At 39.7% G+C, this 25,239-nt stretch overlaps 1 protein-coding gene and 1 long non-coding RNA gene across 2 annotated transcripts; one reads left to right on the forward strand and one right to left on the reverse strand.

The window, feature by feature from the left end:
* Positions 1-338: 338 nt before the first annotated feature.
* Positions 339-7,090, reverse strand: LOC117268133 (uncharacterized). Its single transcript, XR_013488071.1, has 5 exons — positions 6,772-7,090; positions 3,294-3,386; positions 2,326-2,392; positions 602-681; positions 339-479 (listed from the first exon to the last, which is right to left on the reverse strand). It is a non-coding gene; the product is annotated as an uncharacterized LOC117268133 (long non-coding RNA).
* Positions 7,091-14,088: 6,998 nt separating this feature from the next.
* On the forward strand, positions 14,089-20,474 carry LOC117268973 (ADP-ribosylation factor-like protein 4D). Its single transcript, XM_033645774.2, has 3 exons — positions 14,089-14,267; positions 15,090-15,816; positions 19,441-20,474. Exons 2-3 carry the CDS (start codon positions 15,373-15,375, stop codon positions 19,603-19,605), a joined length of 609 nt encoding a protein of 202 aa, XP_033501665.1. The 5' UTR covers positions 14,089-14,267; positions 15,090-15,372; the 3' UTR covers positions 19,606-20,474.
* The last annotated feature ends 4,765 nt before the right edge of the window (positions 20,475-25,239 follow it).

Raw genomic sequence — 25,239 nt, forward strand, 5'->3', positions numbered from 1 at the left:
GTGAGGACCTTTTAGGGCTGCAGCTTTCATTAGTAGAGCTGGCAGTACATAAGATAGTAATTTGAACAAGATGCCTTATGTTACTGTTACTGGAGAAATTTGGTAGTCTGCATGCTTGACGGCATGGTGATACAATTATGATTTCCCTAGATATTTGTTTTGTAAGACTTTATCAGATGCTGCATGGAACAGTTTACCACTGCAAGTAGTTTGAATGATCTGGTTTCTGAGGTTCACATATTTAATGAAAGAGAACTCATGCGTAATACAGTAGGGGAGGGAGCCAGTTTCAGTGCTGTAAACTGGTCAGTCTGATAGTCTGTACTTACTTTGCCATATATTTTATCTAAACATGTGGACTCCATATCTACTAATTATAAGATTCAGAGCCTCCAAACATGGTCCGGTAATCCAGTGTGGTTATCAGAGAACAGTGATCTTTCTCCTCGTCTTCACCACTGCTGGGCATACTGTAAAGACTGTGAGATAAACAGGCATTACTCCTCTGAAAATACTCAAAAACATGCTCTGCTTTTACAAGCAAGTTGTTCTCTCCTAAGATAGGTGATCGTGCAACTAGAAGCTGATTCATCATACTCACTGAGTATCTGTTGGGGACCTTGGCACTGTGATGGACTTGTGTCTTCAGGTTGCCCTTACAGTGGGGACACTGGCCTCCAACTGGAAACAACACATAAAATACTGGATGCAGGCTTAGTAAGTCTTCCTTAGCTTAAAGCTGCACTAACCAGTACTTTCATGTGAACAATAGATGAAATCACTGGGTGTGGCTCATAGTGATAAACCTACAGTGAATTATAACCAGTGTTAATTTCTAAAACTATGATGAAGATTTTTCTTCAACTGCCTTTTTTCCATGACAAAAATAAGATGATGATGAGCTTAAAGAAGATTTTGATAATAAAAACTAAGATTAAATCTATGTTTGATTTTCAGTGATAAGATGTGACAAAAATATTAGTGGTGGGCTATCGGACATTGAAAGCTGAGAGCAGCGGTGCTTGTTGCTATCCTCAAATGCTGCATGAGTGACAGGCTGGTAAATCCCAATAAACAGTAGTTTCACTAGCCAGCAAAAACACTCACAGCGGAGCAGCATCAGCCGCAGGTGCAAGTTGTGAGCCATAATTCAGCAGTAAACAATGGTGGAGCTGCTGAATGGATTTGTGGAGTTTGTTAGCTGCAGCGGTGGCTGAGAGCAGCTACACCTGTTAGCTGCTGAACAGCAGTGGAGCAAGGAGCCACCGGCCACCACTCTTCACATCTGTTGATCTCCGCAGACTCCACTCAGTCTGGACTTGAGCAGGTTTATGGTTTGATGCTGTTTGACAGGCAGATGCTCAGTTATTTGTGAGTGTAGCTGTGCTGTAAGTAAACTGTCTGAAGTCAGATCAGTTTTCTCTGACAGAGATGAAAGTTTAGTTTTAATCACCGACTCTGTGAGAGGACACAAGTTTAAACCTCCAGACTAATATGTTGCAGATTAAGAAGGAACTCAGGCTGAAATTTCGTTGTTTTTCTGCTTCTCAACAGAGACAGCGATAAAGCAGAGTTTACAATGAACCTGGGCACAAATCCTCTCAGATTAGTTATTTGTGGTGTCAGAGCATTTGAGAGCATAAATTGAGAGATGTTGAGCTTTTCAACAGACGATCAGTAAGTGTGTGCTCGTACACCACCCCTCAAACCTGTCAAAAACTGCTGGAGAAATGACAGATTGTAAGTGTGTAAAAAGTTTTTGTAGTTGTAGAAAAAATTATACAACCTGTCACCTTGATTCTAATTTCTGATACATGAATTAGCCTCACTGGATTTGTTTAAAGATAAAAAACAAAACATATTTATAAACATAATAACTAAAAGTTGACTAAAATGTCATTAATGTCTGTCAACTACAACTAGACTAAAACTATTACTAACTCTGCTGTGATCTTAAGCTCTGCAGAGCCGTTTAGCCTCTTTTTGCTAACTGTTTTGTTGTTCAGCAAACTACACAAACTCTGCACTCATCAGTCCTGTTTCTAGCCGCAACAGCATCAAGTATCGCCTCCTGAGCAGTGCTTAAATTAAGTTCCAGACACTTGTCCCCAAAGCGACCCAAGGACAGTGGAACAAAAACGCTCATGGTAATAGATACAGGAGTTTCTGCAGTGGAAAAAAGGTATTTGATGATCAGCTTCAGCTCATCCTTAAAGGAAGCTGTTCTCAAAATAGGAAGTACAACTTGCGTTTTTTGATGAATGGTGATAGATGTTTCATTGTCCAACTGCATTCTGAATATATCCATGTCAAGAATAGTGATACCTGTTTGCTCCTGTGTTGTGTTTGACTCTGTTGCATTGCAGCTGGTCTCAGAATCCCTCTGCAGCAGCTGTAAAGTGACAGGTAACCTGAAGTAAACACTCCAAATACAGCAAACCAGTGCAAAAGAGCACAGTTAAAAGAAAATGGCAAGCTTGTAAGTTTGTAAGTTGTAAGTTTTCTGGATTTTATTCAGCATCATAGAAACAGAAGGGGAGACATTGGGTCATATACTGAACTGGTGACACTAATCTTGAAACTGTTTTGACTGTAAAGATCTTCTATGCTGCCAGGTTGAAGATGTGTGTGAAGCACATGTTTAGTCACAAAATACACAGAATACCTTTTATTAAATTCTGTCAAAGTCTGTAATTCTCATTTGTTTCTTTCAAGTGCCTATTAGTGTCCTATCTTGAAATAAATGTATATGTAATTGAAGTCAATGCGTCTTAACTCAGGTCTCAAAAAATGAAACAGAGTAACTACTAAATCCAACTGAGAAAACAAATATGGTTTTTGGTCTGAATACATCCTGGAAATCAGCAACAGGATACAAGCTGTCAGATTCCCACAGGAAACAAGTTTGACCCCATGCTGGGGTGTCACATGTCCCTTCTCAGTTTCAAATTAGCCCTGCTGTTGTTCAATAATAAAGTAGACCAGACAGACTGCTGGATCAACCTTTCACCTACCAGTCTATAGGCCTCTGGTTTGAAAAAAATATCTTAAGAATTGAATGCCCACTGTAGAAGTTCCATTTTTAATTTTTGTCTACATCGTCCACAAACAGTAAATGATGCACATGCTGTTCTAGATTGTTAAATGATTACTTACTCTAAATTAATAACTACAACACTCCTGTAAATACTTTCACTGTTTGAAATATCACCATAGATGCAAATGCATGAGTCCTACAGGAGAATATGATGGAAGCACTAAGGTACACAGGATCTGGTTGTGTTGTTATTTACCTGTTGTTTGTCTCTGGTCATCCTGCGGTCCACAGCACTCTGACGCCGTCTGGCCTCCCAGTGCATTGCCGACATCCCAATGTACAGCTACAGCTAGAGGAGTATTCACTGGATGAGTGACTTTGTTAATTGTGTTAAGAACAAAAACAACCATGGTTTGCTCACACATTAGGTCACACAAAGAATAATACACGGAGTATATAAAAACAGGACTGCAAGCTAAATGCTAATTGTTAATCAGAATCAGAATCAGAATAGGCTTTATTGGCCAAGTATGTGCGTACATTCAAGGAATTTGACTTCGGTAGACTTGCTCTTATTGTACCACTATTGACAAATACTCAAAAATTAGACAAGAAAGTGGAATATACAAAATATACAATGTACAAAAAAATATACAATATACATCAAATTGAGTATTTATATCTGCAATAACATGTATTGAGGCCATTTGGGGGAACAAGGTTCAAACACAACACCAACATATTATATAAGGCTAATGTGTTAGCAAACAGTTGCCTATTTACATACCCAGCTGACACAGAGCAGCTTTGGCATGCTAAATATTTGGCTCTGAGGCTGCAATATGCTGCCTGCTGCTGGAAAGATGGTGGATGGCGTGGCCCCTAGGCAAAACACCTACTAACCTGCAAACCACCGCTGTTTCAGACCAACAAAAACAGCAGTCGTTGCAGCATTTTCCAGCAGCTTTTTAGCCCCCAAAGGTAAACAGTCTTTAACGGTCTTTAGGGATAGTGTCCCCAGAACTACGTATTTCAAAACATGATCTTTACCTAATTATAACCAAGTGGTTTTTGTGCCTAAACCTAATCACTTATTCATCACAGTGTTGTCAAAACATAAAGTTTAATGTACCCACTACATAATAATATACAAATGTAACGTTTCCCTGGGTTGCAGAAAACATACAATCCATCATTTTGTCTTGTGAATAGATTGATCATCAACATGTATCTTGACTTGGGCTAGACTATTCCAATTCATGACGGATTTTTATTATTATTATTATCATTATTATTGCAAGCATTATAATGTGGAGTTAGTGGCATTTCCCATGCAGGGAAGATGCTACTGAGTTGTATTATGGGAATGTAGTGTGTTTGGGGCTTGACATAAGGTCTTATAGCCACTGATGCATTGATTGTAACCATTCTGTTTTGAATGTGTCTCTCCCAAGTCACCCAACTTTATGACAGTGCAACACTAAATCACGGGACTCTTTAAGGTGTTGGGTGTGATTCCTCTAATTGTGTAACACTGTAAAGCTCCTTCTGAATTTCCTCTAAGTGCAGTTCAACATGGCCTAATCCGCTTTCTGTGTCCCATCGTTGCCAATTGCCAAAAAAAAATGCTGACATTGTACTTGTATGCAAACCACAGATATGTTCGCACATTATTACATCATTGTACATGAGTTGGTGTGGGTCTGAACCCTGGAGTGGGGGAGCCCCTCCATGCAGAGTTTGCATGTTCTCCCCGTGTCAGCGTGAGTTTTCTCTGGGTACATGGGCTTCCTCCCACAGTCCAAAGACATGCAGGTTACATGAACTGGTGAATCTAAATTGGCTGTAGGTGTGAATGTGAGTGTGAATGGTTGGCTGTTTCTATATGTCAGCCCTTTGATAGTCTGGAAACCTGCCCAGGGTTAATACCACAGCTTCCCTTTGTTGTGTTACATTCAGGAAATGACCTGTAATAATTTCCAGGAAATGACCAGCATGCCTAAGGTTAAATAATTGTCCATTTCTTCATTTTCATCCTAAAAACCAAAAACACAGCTTTCAGCATGTCGAACAGTCTTCCGTGCCACAACGGTCAAAAACCATTTGCCATTCCGGTTCAAACACCTGGCAGCAACAATGTCCCTCTGACCTTTATTCACTAAGCCCAAAATACCAGCACATAGCCACCCCATGTACTCACATGGTAAATAAAAATTAATGTTTGCTAAATGAAAGGACATATTTGGCTCTTACACATGGTTCTGACAAATAGAGCTACCACTCAGAATGACCTACTAACACAAACTGTTCATTCATGGTACGTTTAAGTGATGAAATAAACCCACCAAAACCATACCAGGTGACACAACCATACTTTTAACCACATTTATAGAGGTAGTAGCATATCCTGCTGGATAATTCCTATCCTATATAATGGCCTACTCTACTTTTAACCACATTGTGATAGATATTTCTACCTGACAGAATGTGCTGCTCTACTTTTACCTACATTTATAGAACTTGTAGTCCATTCTGATAGATTCTTTGCTACTGGTAGGTCATTCTGAGCGGGTAGCTCCATTTGTCAGAACACCAACATTTTCTTATGGCGACTGGGCTGCAAATAAACCAGTATCCTAAGGTGTATTACTTTAAATGGATTGCGGACAGCATATGAAGTAGCTGGTACAACACTGAATCTATTTCTGCTGATAAAACAGCAGCTGTTAGTGTAGATGCTGTGGTAACAGCTTTTAAATGTTAAAAGGTAGCAGGTAGCTTAATCCACATACAATACAAGATATTTTGTTGTAGTACCAAAATAATATTTACATGTACAGCTGCTTCCTCTCTGTCTAACTGCATTGTGTCTACAGGTTTTGATCTGACATTACAGTCACCTGATACAGTAACTCCCAACCACTGTCAGCTCCTCTGATTACTGATCTCTTCCTGTATTACTCTCAGTGCCACTCCTGTCACCTGGCTGGCACACATTGGATATCCTATCACAGCTAATCACTACTTTGACTTATTTTATTAATAAGATGATTATTCAATTTAATCACTGTATCATGCATCTAAATATGCCTGGCCTGCTTGGGTTTGCATTTCATATAAACCAGATACAGAATGCAGCACATACACATTTTCTAATGAAAAAGTCCAATAATTAAGATTATCACTTCACATGATGTATTTCAGAAGTTTTTGTTGGTTTCTTATATAACCCATAAATCATGGGATTGTAACCCTCTGTGGAAATTAAAGTAAACCCTAACTGGACAGTCTTTGCTTCATGGCAAACATAATGACAGTAATTTTAAACAGTCTTTATGATTTCTGATCACCTATACACTTTAAATGTAATTGTTTGTGATCCATTTCATGAAAAGTTGACACTTTTAAATCATCATAGTATGTAGAGTACAGAAGAAACTCACTCTCCAATCCTTCCAAATCACACAGCTTACACTGCAAGATTTTCTAGCTTTAACCAAAGATCTTTGGTGTCTGAATTAACACAATTTAATGTATAAATCAAGGGAATAGCTTTGCTTAATCTGCAAATACACTATACTTTCAATATCATGTATTTGGGTAAGACACATGGCCATGAGATAAAACATGCAATTTTTTGCTGAAAGAAAATTAAATATGTGTCAGCAGTCAATACAATTTAGTGCAGTGACACCTGAGAAATAATGAGCGAGCACATAAGAGCATTTACTCACCTGACCTTTGTTTAAACCTGGAGAAAAAGCAGCTGTGGAATTCACAGTGGAGGACTGGTGGAGGCTGAGGTGTCAGTCTCTCTTTACCTCTCTCCTGTCTCTGACCTTGTTAAGGTCCAGGCAAGTTTCCAGGCAACATAATGCTCTCCTGGGCAGCTTTTGTAAGAGAGAAACAGAAAGGTAGGAAGGATCAATCATTGTTCACAACCCCCATGGCTCACTTACAATGGTCCCACCTCCCGATGTGTGTGTGTGATTCTCTGTGTGATCCTGGGTTTATGTTCTTATTAACTCTCTCATGCATTTTCCATAGCCATACAGCAGATATTAACTTCAGGAGAATTACTCCTGCATACTGTCAGCAGTAAGTTTATGAACAACAACATCAAACACAACTCAATCACCAGAAAAAATGTTGGCATTGTAAGTTTTCAAACCACTGGTATGTTACATTTGTGCATAATTATGTAGCAGATACACTGATACCTCACATTTCTTTACATTTCAGTAAATTATAGTTTTGGCTTAAAATACTGCTTGTCATGTCACTATGCCCAATAGAAAAATAGCAACGACTTGCTAAAAACATCCACGTTTGGTGCCGAAAAAGCTACCTGGAAAACAGTGAAAGGTCACTAAAGAACACCCACATTTGATACCCAAAAAGCTGCTGGAAAAACAGCAATGACTTGCTTAAAATACCCATATTGGGTACCTAAAAGCCACCAGGAAGACAGGAATGGGTCACCAAAAAACACCCACCTTTGGTACCTAAAATGCCGGTAGAAAAGCAGCGATGGGTTGCTATATAAACACCCACAATGAGTGCTTCAAAAGCTGCAATAAAAACAGCAATGGGTCGCTAAAAAATACAGACTATTAGTGACCAAAAAGCTGTTAGAAAAACTGTGATAGGTCAAAAACACCCACAATTGGTGCCTTAAAAACCACCAGGACAACAGCAATGGATTCACTAAAAATCAACTACTTTTGGTGCCAAAAATCTGCGGGATAAACAGTGATGGGTGGCTATAAAAACACGCCCACAATTGTTGCCTAAAAAGTTGCTGGGACAACAGCAACAGGTCGCTAAAAAACCCCACCTACAATTGGTGCCTAAAAAGCTGCCGGGAAAACAGCAACGAGTTGCTAAAAAACACCCATGTTTGGTGCACAAAAAGCTGCGGAAAAAACAGGAATGACTCGCTAAAAAATACCCACACTGTGTGCCTCAAAAGCTGCCAGGAAAACAGCCATGGGTTGCTAAAAAATATTGGTCTACTATTGTATGTACTATCTGGTCTACTATTAGTGGCCAAAACGCTGTTCAGAAAAAAATAATGGGTCACTAAAAACACCCGCAATTGATGCCTTAAAATCTGCCGGGACAACAGAAACGGGTCACTATAAAACAACACCCACTTTTGGTGCCCAATAAGCCACTGGAAAAAAAAGAAACAGGTCACTAACACACAACTGGTTTTGTTGTTTGCTGGTCTCAAATGGTGGTCTGCAGCTTGGCAAGGGTGTCTTGCCTAGGTGTCACTTCATCAACCATCCGCTCCACCTCCCAATGACAAAGTCAGCTCATATACTACATTACTTTAGAAACTTTGAAAGATATATATGAAACATGCAAATGTAACATATTCTTGTTTTGTAGAAACATACAATGCCCACAATTTCCTCTGGGGACTGGGCTGTTAAAAACAATAATATCTTTATACCTGAGTCATAGGCTGCATCAACCCATCAAATAAGGAGTCTGTTCACAAACACTGTGGACAGTTACACTGTTGGTAATTGATATGGGACATAAGGGGAAGAGCAATGCAAGGAAAAAAAATAAATAAAAAAAATAAAAATAAAACTGGCATCTGAAAAAAGTCAAAAAGAAAACCTCATGAAAAACAAAAACCTTGTATTAAAATTTTATGGAATGCTGAGTTAAAAGTTTAATATTAAATAAGATAAAATAAGATAAGATAAGATACACCTTTATTGATCCCGCAATTGAGAAATGCCAGTGTTACAGCAGAAAAGGGGGAAAGAGTCAGATTCAAGATTTCAAAATTTAAAAAACTTGAAAAACTAGGCATGCAATAAAAGTACAAAAAATACAAGAAACAGCAATAAATAATAGTAATAATAATAATAATAATGATAATAATGAGCAGTGGATTAAAGTGAGCATATTTAGTGCAAATTGATTTTATGTGCAAATAGACAACAACAAGGGGGACAGTAATGCTTATTATGGTGTCCCTAAAGTGTTCATGGTGCAGTCTACTGTGAGCAGTGCTGGTTATGTAGCCTGACAGCAGCAGGTAGGAAGGACCTGCGATAGCATTCCTTCACACACTTTGGGTGAATCAGTCTATCGCTGAAGGAGCTCTCCAGAGCTTTTATCTCCTCCTGCAGAGGATGGGAGTCGTTAGTCCTCAGAGATGACAGCTTGGCTGTCATTCTCCTTTCTCCCACCACCTGCACAGAGTCCAGAGAGCATCTCAGGACAGAGCTGGCCTTCTTGATCAGCTTGTCCAGTCTCTTCCTATCTGCAGCTGAGATGCTGCTGCCCCAGCAGACCACTCCATAAAAGATGGCTGATGCCACCACAGTGTCAAAGAAGGTCTTCAGGAGTGCCCCCTGCACTCCAAAAGACCTGACCCACCTCAGCAGGTAGAGTCTGCTTTGGCCTATCCTGTATAGTGCTGTTATGTGATTAGTCCAGTCCAGTTTATTGTTAAGATGAACACCCAGGTACTTATAAGATGTCACCATCTCAATGTCCTTTCCCCGGATGTTCACCGGTGTTGGGGGGAGGAGTCTGCGCCTGCAGAAATCCACCACCAGCTCTTTGGTTTTCCCCACATTGATCTAAAGGTGGTTCCTCAGGCACCAGTCCACAAAGTCCTGGTTCAGTTCTCTGTACTCCCTGTCGTCCCCATCTGTGATGAGGCTGACTATGGCAGAGTCGTCGGAGAACTGCAGATGACAGGTGGGGGTGTCGTATGAAAAGTCTGCAGTGTAGAGGGTGAAGGGGAACGGTGCCAGCACCGTCCCCTGTGGGGCCCCCGTACTGCAGACATCCAAGTCCGATACACAATCCTGGGTCCTGACATACTGCGGCCGGTCCGTGAGGTAGTCCAGGATCCAGGATGTGAGGTGATTAGCCACCCCTATGTGCTCCAGTTTGTCCCTCAGAAGCGCAGGCTGTATGGTGTTGAAAGCACTGGAGAAATCAAAGAACATGATTCTCACAGAGCTTCCGGGCTTCTCCAGGTGATAAAGATCTCTATGCAGGAGAAAGATGATGGCGGTGTCCACCCCAATGCCAGGCTGGTAGGCAAACTGCAGCAGGTCCATTGAAGGGCCTACTGGGGGGCGGAGACGAGACAGGACCAGGAGTTCCAGACTCTTCATGAGGTGCGATGTTAATGCCACTGCTCTGAAGCTACTGAAGTCCTTGGGGTGCAGAGTCTTGGGCACAGGTACCACGCAGGATGTCTTCAACACCTGTGGTACTTTTCCCCAGCCTCAGGCTCAAGTTGAAGATGGTTTCAACTATCCCGCTCAGTGGGTCTGTGCAGGACTTCAGGAGCCTGGAGCTGATGTTAATGATATGATGATAATATATCATAATCTATTTAAAGCTCTATATCAAGCAAAGAAAAGATCAAAATCACACACAACATAAAGTGGAGCTATGTATGAATAACACCAAATATTTTTACTTCATTGTAAGGTTGGTCAGGTCAGAACACCCATCCGGGCTGCCATTCCTCCTGCGGACAGCAGAGTGCACTACCTCACTGTGCAATAAGGAATGATGGCCTGCCTGGCTGACTGCTCTGGGATCAGGAAAGCAAATTAACCACTTCTGCACAAGGACATGAAAGAAAAGGAAGCTGCTTCTTTATTAGGCAGGAACATTTGGTCAAGCTGGTAAGTTTCCCCTCATTTAAACCACAGAGGTTGTTTTGGGGGCAGTTTAGTCTGAATAATCTTTCCAAAAGAGGTAACAATGGAAGGAGATGGCTTCAGTCTGGATCATCTAGAGAGGAGATTTTTACAGCTCCTGGCTCTACCCTGAAAATAAATGTGCTGGGTGATGATTCTATAGCAGCTCTCTATTTTTGTGTAATTTGGAATTATAAGCCTCCCAGCCTTGTAATGGCTAAACTGGTTGGTTGTAATTTGTAGCCAAAATAAGCAGCAACAAATTATGCAATCCAAAAAACTGAATGACAGCTCAACAGCTCAAACCCAAGTTTCTGTAACAATACCAAAACAATACATTTTCTATCTTACTTGGATAAATACAGTCATGTTTTTTTAACCTTGTTTTTATTATTACTTATCTTTACCTATTTGTGTTACATGTTGTAACATAAAACAGCTGTGAATGACTCTGTCCTAAATTAAATGAAATATTAGCTAAGTTATGATGATTATAAATAAAGAACTATCTGAATAAGTATGGAACTTGTCAGTTTTTCTTATTTTGATTTCTCAACTTCAAAAGTACTGACAGACAAAACCCACTCCTGTGGGACAACCATGAGTTAAAGAGGACAACATGATGTTTGCTGAGGTGACATGACAACTATACAATCTGCATACTGATAGTATCAACGTCATGGAAGCTTTATATTCAGATGTGTGTGTGTGTGTGTGTGTGTGTGTGTGTCTACATATATGTATGTATGCTCATATCTATCCTCCTGCTAGTCACACCTGACACACCTGATAACAGTTTGGCAGGTTGTCACACACACGCACACATACACACACACATCTGAATATGAACCTTCCATGACGCTGATACTATTAATTTTACATTGAATTTACAAAACATGTGACAGCAGGGTCATCTTGTTAAAATCAGGACCATCAGGATCGATTTCCACAATAAGATCAAACAGCTCCAAACAATAATGATAAAATATTATGTCTTAATTATTTTGTGTGTGTGTGTGTTTGAAACAAGTAATGACCTATTGACTGGAGCCAGGCTGACTGACTTGCTGTGTTTTGAGAGGACACACACACACACACACACACACACACACATTGTTACCATAATGAGTGTCTGGTATCAGGAGAGGACTACGAAGACCATTGTCATGCAAATCAATACAGCTGAGCCATTATGTCATAGATGGCTCATACTGACCCATGATGACCTGTCGGCACTCCAGCTGTGACCAGGATGAAACCTTTTAAAATTGGCCATTATAGCTCCTTCTAATCTGAACATGTCTTGTTTTGAGGAGAAGAAGCAACCTTTCTTTTTCCTATCATAATTATTAATTCTACTTATTCCACAGCTGCTGTTGATGCTGTCTCTGTGCACAGGGTTTGTACAAAGAGAGAGCTGAAGTCATGACATCATGTCAGGGCTGGCTTCTGTTCTCTCTCAATGCAATCTGTGTCCCTGGGATTTACTTTACAGGATGGATCAGATCCACTGCAGCAGTTGCTATTAAAAATTGAAATCTTCTGAGTGTGAGTAAGAGTAACGAGTACATTGCGCAGAAAAAGTACAGTTCCCATGAAAATGTGGGACCACAGCAGCACAGGTACTTACATGATCAAAACTCGGTTGTGTCCATATCCATAAAATTCCCTAACACTAATTTTTCCAAATTTGTAAATGTAATATCTGCCATTTAGATACTTCTAATTCAGTTCTCTGTGTCCTGCTGCTATTACAGACATGTCTGAACTTGCTACAGCCCCTCAACTCGCTCATGAAAGACTCCTCTTCTGTTAAGCAGAATTAAAAAGGTTAATACTAGCTCCACAATGCTGCAACATCAAAATGCTGCTTACATATTAATGTTACAATTGTAATATCAATAATTACAATAATTATCAAAATAATGTATATACAGGCCAGTCACCAGAGGAAAATGTTGGCATTCTACATTTCTGCAAATGTATTGACTGTGTTACATTTGTATCATAACAGTGTTCTGAAAGTAATGTAGTAGGCTGTATGTGCTTTAGCCCCTTTTACACTGTGTCTTCAAAGTGGGAATTTCACACCATTATTCTGCCTTGTCGATCTGTATAAAACTTACAATCGCAAAATGGGAGGACAGAGCTGTCTCGCCTTTAAGCAAGCATCTGAGGTAGTAGTAGTGCCGGCAGGATTGATTTAAAAAGTAGCTGATAGCAGTTAGCAGCTAACACAAAAAGAAAAACAGCAGTTGTAAATGTTGGCAAATTAGAAAAACAATGAAGTCTGGGAGCTCCTTACCCTTCCAGCAGAGGACAAGATCAACTGCCATATAGCAGAGATGTTATTGCCATGTTATGCCATTGCTATTGTTTATAAAGCATTTCCGATGTATAGTTACATGTCACACTAGAGGCCGACGCTGTTTTGTTATGCCCGTCACACCTCTTTTGCCTCCAGGATGCCAGCATGCGGCCTAAAATCAAACACTGGCACTGCAAGATGCCGCCTTTGTTTGGTTCTGTGTAAAAATTCAAAGGCAGCATAAAGAAGGGACTTCGTCATGGCCCTATAGCGTTATCTGTGTTTGAAAGGGTTTTTGTCATCACGAGGATGGTGGATGGTGCAGCATCTAGCTGCATACCACTTTTTTGAGACCAACAACAGCTGTTGTTTTTTAGTGACTGGTGGTCGGTGTTTGCAGCGGATTATGTGCTGCTGAACATGTGTATTTAGTGACCTGACACTGTGTTCAAGCATTTTTGTGCTGCTGGACATGGGTGTTTTTTTTAGTTGCTGCTCTTTCTGCACTTTTTGTGGTACCAAACGAGGTAATTTTAAAGGCAAAACATGATATTTTCTGAACTATAACCAAGGGTTTTTTGTGCCCAAACATAAGCATACAATAACCACAGCAATTTTAGAAACTAAAGTTTCAACATATTTGCTATAACATACAAATGCAACGTATCTGTGATTTGCAGAAATGTAAAATGCCAACATTTTGTCTGGCGATTGGATGAAAATACAATCACCTACACTGAATGGGCCTATGGGCCCTTTTACATTGTATAGTTTTTCATTATGGTATTGCTAGTATAACTCAAATAAAGGGAATTAATAGCCTACTTCTTCCACCAGTGCATACAAACACAGCAATGGCAAATCAAATTCAAAAACAGCATTTTAAATTGTGCTTCAAAATAAAGAATATTTAAATGATTACACAAGTCCCTAATGTCACAGACGACTATCTGTCTTCCATTGTGCCCGGTCCTCTCGCTCTCTCTGTCCCTCCTGCTGCTGTTACGTCAGCAGCGGGGGGGTTGGTCGTGCTTTTCTCGGCGGCGGCGCTACTTCTCTCACTGCCAGTCGTCTCTGGACCAACGCGACACGCACACACGGTTTGCCCGGCGCAGCTTTGAAAAGGAATATATCGTGATTATTTTTGTGTTAAAACTTGGATACTGTTCGTAAACTCGTCGCAATGCAACAATGTCAACTATAATAAAGAGCTTGGAAGTGCCGACAGGTGAGAAATAATAACATTAAATCCAAATAACCTAAACGTGTGTTGACTTTTTTGTAGAGCGGCTGTCTGTGATTAGACCGGCGGCTCCGCTCCTTTGAGTCCTTCCGCCGCGAAGCACAAAGAGAAGAACTATACACTTCTTACCGAATTAGACTTAGGCTACTAACTAAACTGTAACTTATTGGTTTGTACTACAATTGCTCAGAAATGTCTGAATGCATGTGAACTTTTTTCTCTTGTGCTTCGGTTTTGTGGCTGTATTTCTAACCGAATTTCAACCAGGACTTGTAACGTTTGTGCCTGATTGGGTAACTAACTCACTCAGCATTAGCGTTGGTGACGCCACCAAAAGCCAGAGCAGGGGCTCCATTTGATCCCTGTTTTTTCTAGTTCTGTGCAGGAGACAGCTAGAAAACACAACATCTGCTGACAGTGCTCTCTGCCGTACAAATGCAATGCCTCACCATTTACTGAGCACCCTGTCAGAACAAAAGATTACCAGCAGTTTACAACACAAGTTTTTTTTTTTTACATGGAATTAGCACTGTAGTCATATTTGATCAAGCACATAATTGGATATAAATAATTGTTACACTAAATTTATAAAACGCGCTAACCCTGGAGCCTTAATTCATTCTATGTGCAGTTTTTCCAAAGTGAAAAAAATGTGGCTTTGGTGTACTGTTCTGTCTTCATGGAGAGATAGTGGATTGGGGCTGCACTAAGTTTCAGCTAGTCTTAATTACTGACAGCCCAGTTCCCCTGTAAAGATAGCTGACTCATGTTTTCCTCCCCCTCTCCTTTTTTATCTCATGTCCTCAGAGACTGCAGCCAGCAGTCTATCCCCTCATCACCCTGCACCAGCCATTGAAGTGAGGCCAGGAGTGTGAACTGCTCTCTAGCCAAACGACCCCTCCCTGTCCCTCCTGCCACCTTCAAAGTGTCCAGACATACACTTTTTTTGCTGCCAAGGACACAGAAAGCAAGTTAGACAAGGGCTCAGGAAAACAACAAGATCGTGGGAGTTAAAAGGAAGACCTGCCAAAGGAAATAATTTTGTGTTGTAAATCTTTAGAGGGAATATTCCACTTTACAGGACTTAAACATGGGGAACCAGTTAACAGAAATTGCCCCCAACACCCCATTCCTCCCCAGCTTTCAGTCTTTACATGTAGTAGTGATTGGTTTGGACTCTGCAGGGAAAACCTCGCTCCTCTACAGACTCAAGTTACGGGAGTTTGTTGAGACGATCCCCACCAAAGGCTTCAACATGGAGCGGATTAAAGTGCCCATGGGGAACTCCAAAACCAACACCACCACGTTCCAGGTTTGGGACGTCGGCGGTCAGGACAAACTGAGGCCCCTCTGGAAATCATACACCAGGAGGACGGACGGACTGGTATTCGTGGTGGATGCAGCTGAGGCAGAGCGAATGGAGGAGGCCAAAGTGGAGCTCCACCGGATCACCCGGTCAGCGGAAAACTTGGGGGTGCCTGTGCTGGTTCTGGCAAACAAACAGGACCTGGATGGAGCTGCGTCAGCTTCAGAGGTAATTATTGTCACATAAATGGCTTGGTATTGTTGTATAGAGCTGATTTAGCTATTGTAGCTTCTTCAGTCTATATTACTTCATATTACTTAACTGTAAACTGAATTTCTTAAGCTTTTCAGCTGTATGGTGGAAAAGACAAGATGTCAGTATTGGCTTTGGTAAATGGTGATGTGTGTTTTCACGAAATTGGGATTTTTTTTGTTGTCAAAGTATTGCTTTGGTATCTGAACTAAAGCTTAAGTATCATACTAGCACTAAAAGCCAAAAAATTCAAATTATATCATGTAGGGCTGCACAATTATTTAAAAAAATGTATCAAAACCACAACATTGCCGAGTTCAACATACAAATCGTATAGGATCCAGTTTTTTGATTAAGGTAAAATGTGTTGACATCCCATTATAATTGAAGCATTGTGGTGTTACAGAGATTCCCCAGCCTAGATATCATTAATGGCATAAGAGGACATGCTTGTTTGGTTCAGACCCCAGTAAAAATCACAGCATGATCATATTTATATTTGTATGAAGTATGAATGAATTGCAAAATTTCCCATTCCCATTAAAATCGCAACTCATACCGCAATATCTGTGCAAATAATCGCAATGATATTGTTTTATATATCATGCAGCCCCAATACCAAGCCCAATCCACGAGTGATAGATTTTCAAGAAAGGTCTTGAAAGGTTTTACATCATGGTGTTCTTGGCTTTTACTAATAAAAGATAAAATGGCTAGCCAGAGATAAACTTAAGTGCAACTGATTCAACACATGGAAACTGCAACATTACTGAGTTTGACTTCAAGGTAAAACTCAAGTTACACTTTTATGAAGTGCTACGGTCTTTGTACGTCTCTATGAAGTCCACAAGCCGCCATAGCTGCTTGGTTTACATGCAGGGATGAATTGTACTGACTGCACATGCATAAACAAAAGCTATATGAACAAAACTAATAACAGACCAAACAGAGCAGAGTGTGCGTCTGCTGTCCATGTTCACTTCAGAATACACTGGGCCTTTAAAATGGTGTAGCCTTGTACGTGCTACGATATAAATCAGCCCCGACATGGTGGTGGTCACTGCAGATAGACAGTGCGTTTGTTACTAAACTCACCAGGAGTGGCAGCACAGTTGGAAAATGAAAAATGTTGGCGGGTGTTCCAAAGCCTTGTAAAAAAAACATCCACAATGACCATATACTGATGACTGTCAACTGAATATTTCATTCCTAAGTAAGCCTGCTTAAAAATCCTTGTAGAAATACGTTTGAAAGGAATGATGCAATACATTGTGTTGGCCAGATGATTTTCTCACTAGGGTTGATGATCAATTGCACCAGTAGGGATGAAAACCATCATATAGTAGAACATTGTTAACCAGGAATATTGCTGCCTTTCTCCCTTTAGAAACAAAATAATTGCCAACACTGCATTAGCATCTGAGCCGTCATTTTGTAGTGTGTTACTGAGAAAATTGACTGTAGAGCTGCAACGATTTTTATTCTTATTGATCAAGTTGTCGAGTATTTTGTCAATCGTTCAGTCTACAAAATGTCAAAATAGTGACATGTTCACTGAAATCGATTACTTCAGATGGCTTGTTTTGTCAAGCCAACAGTTCAAAATCTAATTATTCCCAGTTTCGATTTTTTTATCATATAAATTATTAATATTAGTCAATAACAGTCAATTGCTTTTTAGTCCACTAGATGCATTTTGCTGCTGCAAAAAATGGCTGAGGTAAGATGAACAGGCAGAAAACTTAATCTCATTAGAGAAAAGAGATATTACCAAAGTTTTCCTTTAGGGACATAAAAAGAAATTGCAATATATTATACCACAATACTCAGCATATCACAACATTAATTTAAAATCGCAATAATATTGTATCATGACTTGAGTGTCGTGATAATATTAGGGATGTCCAGATCCAATATTCGGATCGGTATCTGCCGCCGATATTAGCAAAAAACGTGCATCGGCATCGGATCGGACTGCATGGAAAAATGCCAATCCAGAACTCAGATCCAGTTTTTCATGGAGTCCGATCCAGGTTTTCCGGCCAGCCCAGTTCTCCGCGATTCAAGCAGTCCATTCTAGTGATCCGCTCCAGCACTTACTATCAATCCACCAGGCCAGCATGCAGACACACAGGAAACAGCAGCACCAGGCTGGCACTGACACTACAAAAATAACTGAAAAGGAAAGGCTGCATTGTTTGTTAAATGTCAACAATGTCTTGTGGTGTTAATCTATTTTTTATTTATTAGGGGGCCAAAGCACAAGTGTGTGGAGTCTTGCTGCTATTTTAATTTCAATGTTAGACATTTTAAAGATTTCTTGTTGATTTATTTTCTATTTATTAAGGGGCCAAAGCAGCCAAAGCAAACCAGCTATATTTTTTATTTAATGTTAATGTTCAAGTTTAAAGTTTGTTTATTTAACAATAAACAGGTCAATTTCTCATACCAACTATTGTGGATCATTCTAACTAACCTGATTAAGTGGTTGTTCTTGTTAGAGTAATATCGCTTGATCAAACCTTTTCTAACATGACTGACAACAAAATAAGTGAATATGTATAATACGCGCTTGGATCGGATTGGTATCGGCCAAAACTCATCCCTAGATAATATCGATTCCTACCCCTACCCTTTAGTGTCTTTATGAGACACCTCAGGCTTTAAGTTCAGTATAGACTGGTCTGCGGCAATAGTTGATGCCGAGAGCAACTGATGTGGTATAAAGAGTGAAAAAGTGCCCATAGGTTTAGAGGGAGGGGAGGTGGATCTGTCAAACAAAATCATACTATTACCCAGGAGGCCGCACTTTACGCCCCATGTGAAGCCAAAAACCAGTGTTGTTTTTAATGCAAAGTGTCACAACCATGTTGTATTTATGTCACTACATTTGGTAACAAATATACATATTTTTACATGGGTAAAGCATGTTTTTTTTCTTAACCTAACCAAGTAGTTTTGTTGCCTAAACCCAACCCCCACTGTTTCACAACATTAACCACGGATTGTCTGTTTCAGCTGTGCCAAAGGGTATGACAAAGTGTTGGATATTTGACGACCTAGTAATGAGAACAGGCTGAGCAATCAGGCCTTTACTGTCCAAATTTCATGGGTCCTTGTATCACCTCTTTGCCTGTCAACATTTTGTGGCAACTAAGAAGTAGCTCCAGTGGATCTTAAATAAGTTTGAGCCCATTTTGTGTCCTCCATATAGGGAAAAGGGCATATAAAGCTGCCTAAAAAGGTTTGTTAAACCTCAGCTGGTATTAGTTCTTCATTGATCTATGACAGTTACAGATTAATTTTTGGCAGCTATTAGGAGCTTTGTATCAAAATATCACCAGAGTTGTCCTTATGAGCATGAAATCATGCTTTAAGATCCATTATTGGAAAAATAACAAAACCTGTTGTGTACCTGTACATGGACTCTGATCAGAGTATTTGTGTCATGTTATAGAAACCAATATAAGTCAGTAGTTAACAGTCTGTATCATTGAAAGACTTGTTTGGCAATGAGTTATGGTTTTAAGGTGATCAGATTTGCCAGAATAAGTGTCAGGTTGTGACCTGACAGCATGTCTTGTGTCTCCTGTGTTTCAGGTGGAAAAGGTTCTGGCTCTCCACGAGCTGAGCTCATCCACGCTGCACCACACACAGGGCTGCTCTGCGTTGGATGGTCAGGGCCTACAGCCAGGTCTGGAGAAGTTATATGAGATGATCCTGAGGAGGAAGAAGATGCTCCGACACAGCAAGAAGAAGAGATGAGGCAAAGAGTTGCAGCTGTGCTGGGGATAGAGTTTACTTTGCAACCATTCTTGTCTGTGGACCTTCTCAGCAGCCATGTCTGTGATATTTTGGAACTTTGGTAGGTGAAACCAGAGAGAAGCTTGTCAGTCCTTCAGACAAGTTGGGATGTCTAAACCAAGTTCAGACGATGGCCTCAACAGTCTTTTCCAAATATTAACACCTTCCTTCACTCATGAGACTTTTTGGCAGACGTTTGGGATTACGTCTTCCCTCTCCTCATGTCCTATCCTTAAGGGAGCACAGCAGAGAGACATAAAGCTCCAGAGGGGGCAACAGAGGAAAACCTGTGCAATATATGATTAACAATCACTGATGCACTCACTCCAACATTGAAGGATATTTTGTACCAACCACTACTTGTTACAATTGTAGTGCCAACAGAAACCTGCAGGCCTGGCCCAAGCATCGTTCCTGTTCCTTTCAAGTTTCAGTGTCACACTTAACCCCATATTTTTATGTTGCATGATGTTCACCCACATACCCTTTTGGGAATATTAAGACAACATTTTTGTTGATCAAAAGAAGACCATTGTTATTATTCTAGGTTAGAAACTGCCCAATGTTCAGTTAGGTATGTCATTGGGACTACAGTTAACATGTGCCACAAATGTGACATTTATGGACTGACACATTCAGGCTGCAGAATTCAGCTGTGCAGGTTTAGATTGTTTTTCACTCCTCACCAAAGTTGTTTGCTTGTCACAGTTGGGTGTATTTCTGGGTTTGCTGAATGGTTGGTTGGTAAGTTCAAACAAGAAATTGTTTTTATATCGTGTACATTTTGTTTTGTAAAATGTTAACCCGAATAAATTATTGAGCAACTTTGGCATTACTTGCTGGAAACTTGTCTTCATTTTGCCTACCTTATTCATTTCACATTGACTTATGGTAGCTGAGACCTCGGCTAGCCTGAGCTGCAGGTGTGTGATTCGAAGTCACGATGCACTAGGGGAGATGTGAGAGTGTAATGATGTCTGACAGGTGCACACTAATGATCTAGTCAGTGTTGTCAGGACATGCCTTTAAACAGATCGACAGCACTCCCACATTCTACACAGCTGCTGTTCTCGAAACAATCACTGCCAGGACGTCATCAGCATGCTGGTTAGTGATTCATATCTGCAGGTCATAACATAATTACAGCTGTGAGGGGGTGGGAAAAATAAGTGGAAATACATTACCTGCCTAATCTGAAAAAAATCCAGTGGCCATTAAACAATGTCTCTAAAAATCTAATGTTGAAGCTGTTGTTTTATCCCCACCACTGTTTGCATACTGGGGACAAATTGACATGAACACATCACAGTGCTTGAGATGGGACCAGGTGCAGATTCACTGCTTTGAACTGCAGTTCAGTTTATAATAATAATAATAATAATAACAATAATAATAATAATAATAATACATTTTATTTATAGTTCAGTACACAGTGGAATGGTTATTTTTCTGTTTCCAATGTGAAAAATTGTGGATGTGTGGATGGTTCCTTACCGTCCCATTTTTAGTCACCCCTCTGTTGGGGTACCTAGCACACAGATCTGGTACTAAAAGGTGGAAAAGGTAGAAACACTGCAGTCCGACGATTGGTCAGTTGAGGACCGTCACTGTCGCGTGGATGAGTTGTGGCTGTTTTTGAAGCTTATGTAACCACTGTTCTTACAGTGGCATGTTTTTCATACATTAGTCAACTAAAACCATCTCTGCTCCGAGCACACTGGTTCCTTCTTGGTTCCTTCCAAAAAAAAGAAAAAGGACAGATATCTTAGGCTATAATAAAGTTAACTCTTGATCTTTCAATGTGACAAAAAATTGAACTCAGAGTCTCATTACCAGCCTTTTCAAAAGCTGTCAAGCACTTGAACTGGTTGAATGATCTGGAAAAACCTAGCAAATGGACCTTGAATTAATATTTGTAAATGCTCAAGCCACCACCAAGCTTCAAGCTCCATGGCTGAAAAATGAAGCCAACACAGGAGTGCCAAAAACTGCTGTTCCTCTGATGGCCACTTAAAACTGCCTCTGAAGGTGAGTCAATCCCCATAGACCCCCATATTAAAATGCCCAACGCTACAGCAGAAATAAACGTGTTTACGGCTTGGTACACTAATGTTGGTTTGGTAACGTAACTAAAGATTCACAGAATAGTCTACAGGCGTAGGTATAACTGTTGCAAATTCAGTGTGTTTACAGTTCAGCAAAGTTTAAAATGTCATAGTTTCCTCAAAAGTCTTGTTCAGTGTTTGGTTGGTCTAAAAGATCCTCTAATCAGTTGGATGTTTAGTTTTTCCAACAAGTACATTTTGTACAGACTGTTTTTTAATAGTGAAAATTAGTATTAGCATTATCACAGTTAACCATCTACTGCTTCGATGTAGCAACTGTAATGTCACCCACTGGTTTGTGGTCTACTGTTTCGAGGCCCCGAGCTCAGCATTTTGGTCAGCACCATCTTGGATTTTCAGAGCAAGAAGTAACCATATTTGGATCAAAGGGTTCAGCTAACCCTAATGCTAGCTGCTAGTTTGGTTAGTTACAGGTATGGCTCCAAAAAATCCAAGATGGCGACAGACAGGCCAGCCATTAGGAAATGTGGGCAGGGAGACAACATTTTCCAAAATGGACCCCCCATCCCCACCCATCTTGGGGGTCCAATGAATGATTACAGAAAAGTAAAAACAAACACTGACTGAGGAAATCACCGCAAGGTCTTACATCATAAAATCAAATCATGATCTGAACCCTTTGTCGGATGGACCGCACCATTTCACAATACCTGTGGGGGCTGGGAGCATCAGAAATGTGTTTTAATGATAAAAATCCATACGTACATATATATTTATCATACAAATACATATAAATTATATTGCCAGTGATATAAGTCAGTAGGTAAATTGTACATGATCCAATTCAAAGCTCAACCATAGACCTTTTTGATGATATAATGTAGGCTACTGTATGAGACAGCAAAAGATTATTCAGATGTGGCCTTTAATTGTCCACCCCTCGAATTTTAACATTCCAAAGCATACATTATTAATGACAAAGTGGCTGTGAGAAGTTTGAAGCAAACAGCTGATGTTCTGTGGCAGTATTTGTTGTCTTATGTGGAATAAACAGGTTTCATGTCAGTATTTTAAGGCTAGAGTTTCGTTAGTGGGTCATCCATTATTTCTCCCACACACCTCTGTTCTAACCTTTCTCTCTTTCTGTGCCTCATCTCACTCCCCTCTCATGCTGCCATTTAATGGTATCAAGTGCTCTGGCTCATATCACTGGTCTGTTTGAGGTGGTTGTGCCCTGCAGAGTCCCTTCTGGAGGGGTTCTTCCCAGTGTAAAACAACAGTCTGCTCATATTTCATTTCCATGACATCAGGAGGGGCTCCTGTTTGTACTGATACCACAGCAGGGATGCAGATGAAGGTTCATAAATCTCTTTTTGTCTCTGTAGACACCCAATGTATTCCTTTTGACATGTTTTCTTTGATAATCTTGTGAACATTGTAACAGTGGTTATGAAACAGTGAAGGTGAAAGGAATTATTTATGTAGCATAATTCATCCACAGAAATACACCAGAAGACACCAGTAAGAAAGATCTCTAACACATCTAAAGGCAGAAATGGTTAAAAGCTGTTCTGAATGGCATGCTCGAGGGCTGACTGAAAAGCATAGCATTGTAGTGAGATGAATTGTACAAATGAGTGTAATGATTCACACTTTCTAGCAGTCTCACCTTAAAAGATGTGTGATGTTGCATTTAGTTGTATGGATACAAAAAGATTACAATGGAAGGTGCTCAAACTGGCTTTATACCAAACAGAAGTCTTAAACCAATATTAAAATCTGTGTATCATTAAGACAACATGCTAAGAAGCAAAAATTTGATTTGACACTGCAGTTGATGCAGATAAAGCTTTTGACTAACTGGAATGGGCCTATCTTTATTATTATTATTAATTATAATTATTAGAAATATATGAATTTCCCGAAGAAACAATTTCCATGATCAAAACAGCAGTGCAGGTTTATGTTAATAGAGCTATATCTTAGATATTGAGATTAAAAAGAGGCACTTGACAAGGATGCCCGCTATTTTCCTCTTTATTAGCTTTAGCAATCGAACCTTTGGTCTAGAAAATAAGACAAACAGAAGAAGTGAGTGGCATAATCATAGATAAAGAAAAATATAAATTGAGTTTATTTGCTGATGATTTGATGTTATATTTAACTAAGATTAAAACATCTCTTCCAAAGGTAATGGAGATTAAAGAGGATTTTCCTAAAGTATCAGGTTATAAAATGAATAACGAAAAAAAAAAATGAATTAATGCGAATTGATTTTAGGAATTTTAAATAAAAAAAAAAGAAAGATAAAATACCCAGGCTGTACTGTAAGCTTTGAAAAAACACAATGATATGAGGATCATTTTCTCTCTTTACTTAATGAATTAAAAAAAATAGCATAGACAGTTAGACTTGCCCATAAACTTAATTGGAAGGATAAATCTGTTTGAAATTATATGATTGCCTAAATTTCTTTTTATATTCCAAACTATACCATTAATCCCCCCTAAAACATTCTAACAGTCCAACTCAACACCTTACTCACTTCTTTTGTCTGGTCTAATAAAGCACATGGATTGAGTAGAATTCTTCTTCAAAATCCAAGAACCGAAGAAGGTCTTAAATGACCAAATTTAGAACTGTATTATTATGCCTCACAGATGTTCTACATAGATTGCGTAAGGGATAATGTATAATGAGCCGGTGAATACTGGGAAAATAACTCGCGACAGGGGAATAGAACCCCGACACGCAGCGGAGGTTAAATAAGTAAAATAAGTAAAATAAAAATTAAATAAGTTAAATAAATAATGTTGTCTGCCTCCGCGAAGTGCATTAAAACCGACCGGATTCGACAACTTTTGGTGAAAGTTTTGTACTCACCCAGGCTTAGTGGACTGAACCGAGGAATAAAACTCGTGTAAAATGTCATAAAGCATGACTGCCGAGTGTGTATTCAAATCCATGTTCTTTTGTTTTTGGCAGAGAAAGTCCGTATTCTTATTCTTCAGCGGCATCCCATTCCTCAAAATCCTTGTAGCTACTCTCCAAATAAGTTAAAAGAAATGTTAAAATCAGCCGCTTCTGTTTGTTTTTTCCCTCGGAAGTTGTTTGACAGCTGCAGTGTTGCAGGACAGCGTCCCTACCAACGCTGGGCTACATAGTAACTGTGTAATGACCGTTGCTACTAGCAATGTCAGACTGCTGAATGCCGCAACTGACCAATCAGAATGCAGCATTTAATAACACAGCTGAAGAACCCTGGATAAATATTGAAAGCAAACAACTGAAACCTAAAAACCTTTTTACAAAAGCAATATAAAAATATAAAATTTTGTCATAAATAGCATTAAAAGCATACAATAAAATAAAAAGATACATTAGGAGTGCAACTCAATATCTCTAAGACCACAAAGCTTTGGAATAATCTGTCAGTGAAATAAAAGAAAAAGAAAGAAAGATGCTGAAACCCTGTCTCTTGTCTAACACACCTCTGCACACCTGGATTATTGCTAAAAAAGTGATGAAA

This window comes from Epinephelus lanceolatus, chromosome 18 (genome assembly GCF_041903045.1).
Source record: "Epinephelus lanceolatus isolate andai-2023 chromosome 18, ASM4190304v1, whole genome shotgun sequence".
Taxonomy (NCBI): Eukaryota; Metazoa; Chordata; class Actinopteri; order Perciformes; family Serranidae; genus Epinephelus; species Epinephelus lanceolatus.

Coding starts and splice junctions, on each gene's coding strand:
- LOC117268973 (XM_033645774.2), top strand. CDS start 15,373: ATGGGGAACCAGTTAACAGAAATTGCCCCCAACACCCCATTCCTCCCC. Junction 15,817..19,440: donor GAGCTGCGTCAGCTTCAGAG/GTAATTATTGTC, acceptor CCTGTGTTTCAG/GTGGAAAAGGTTCTGGCTCT.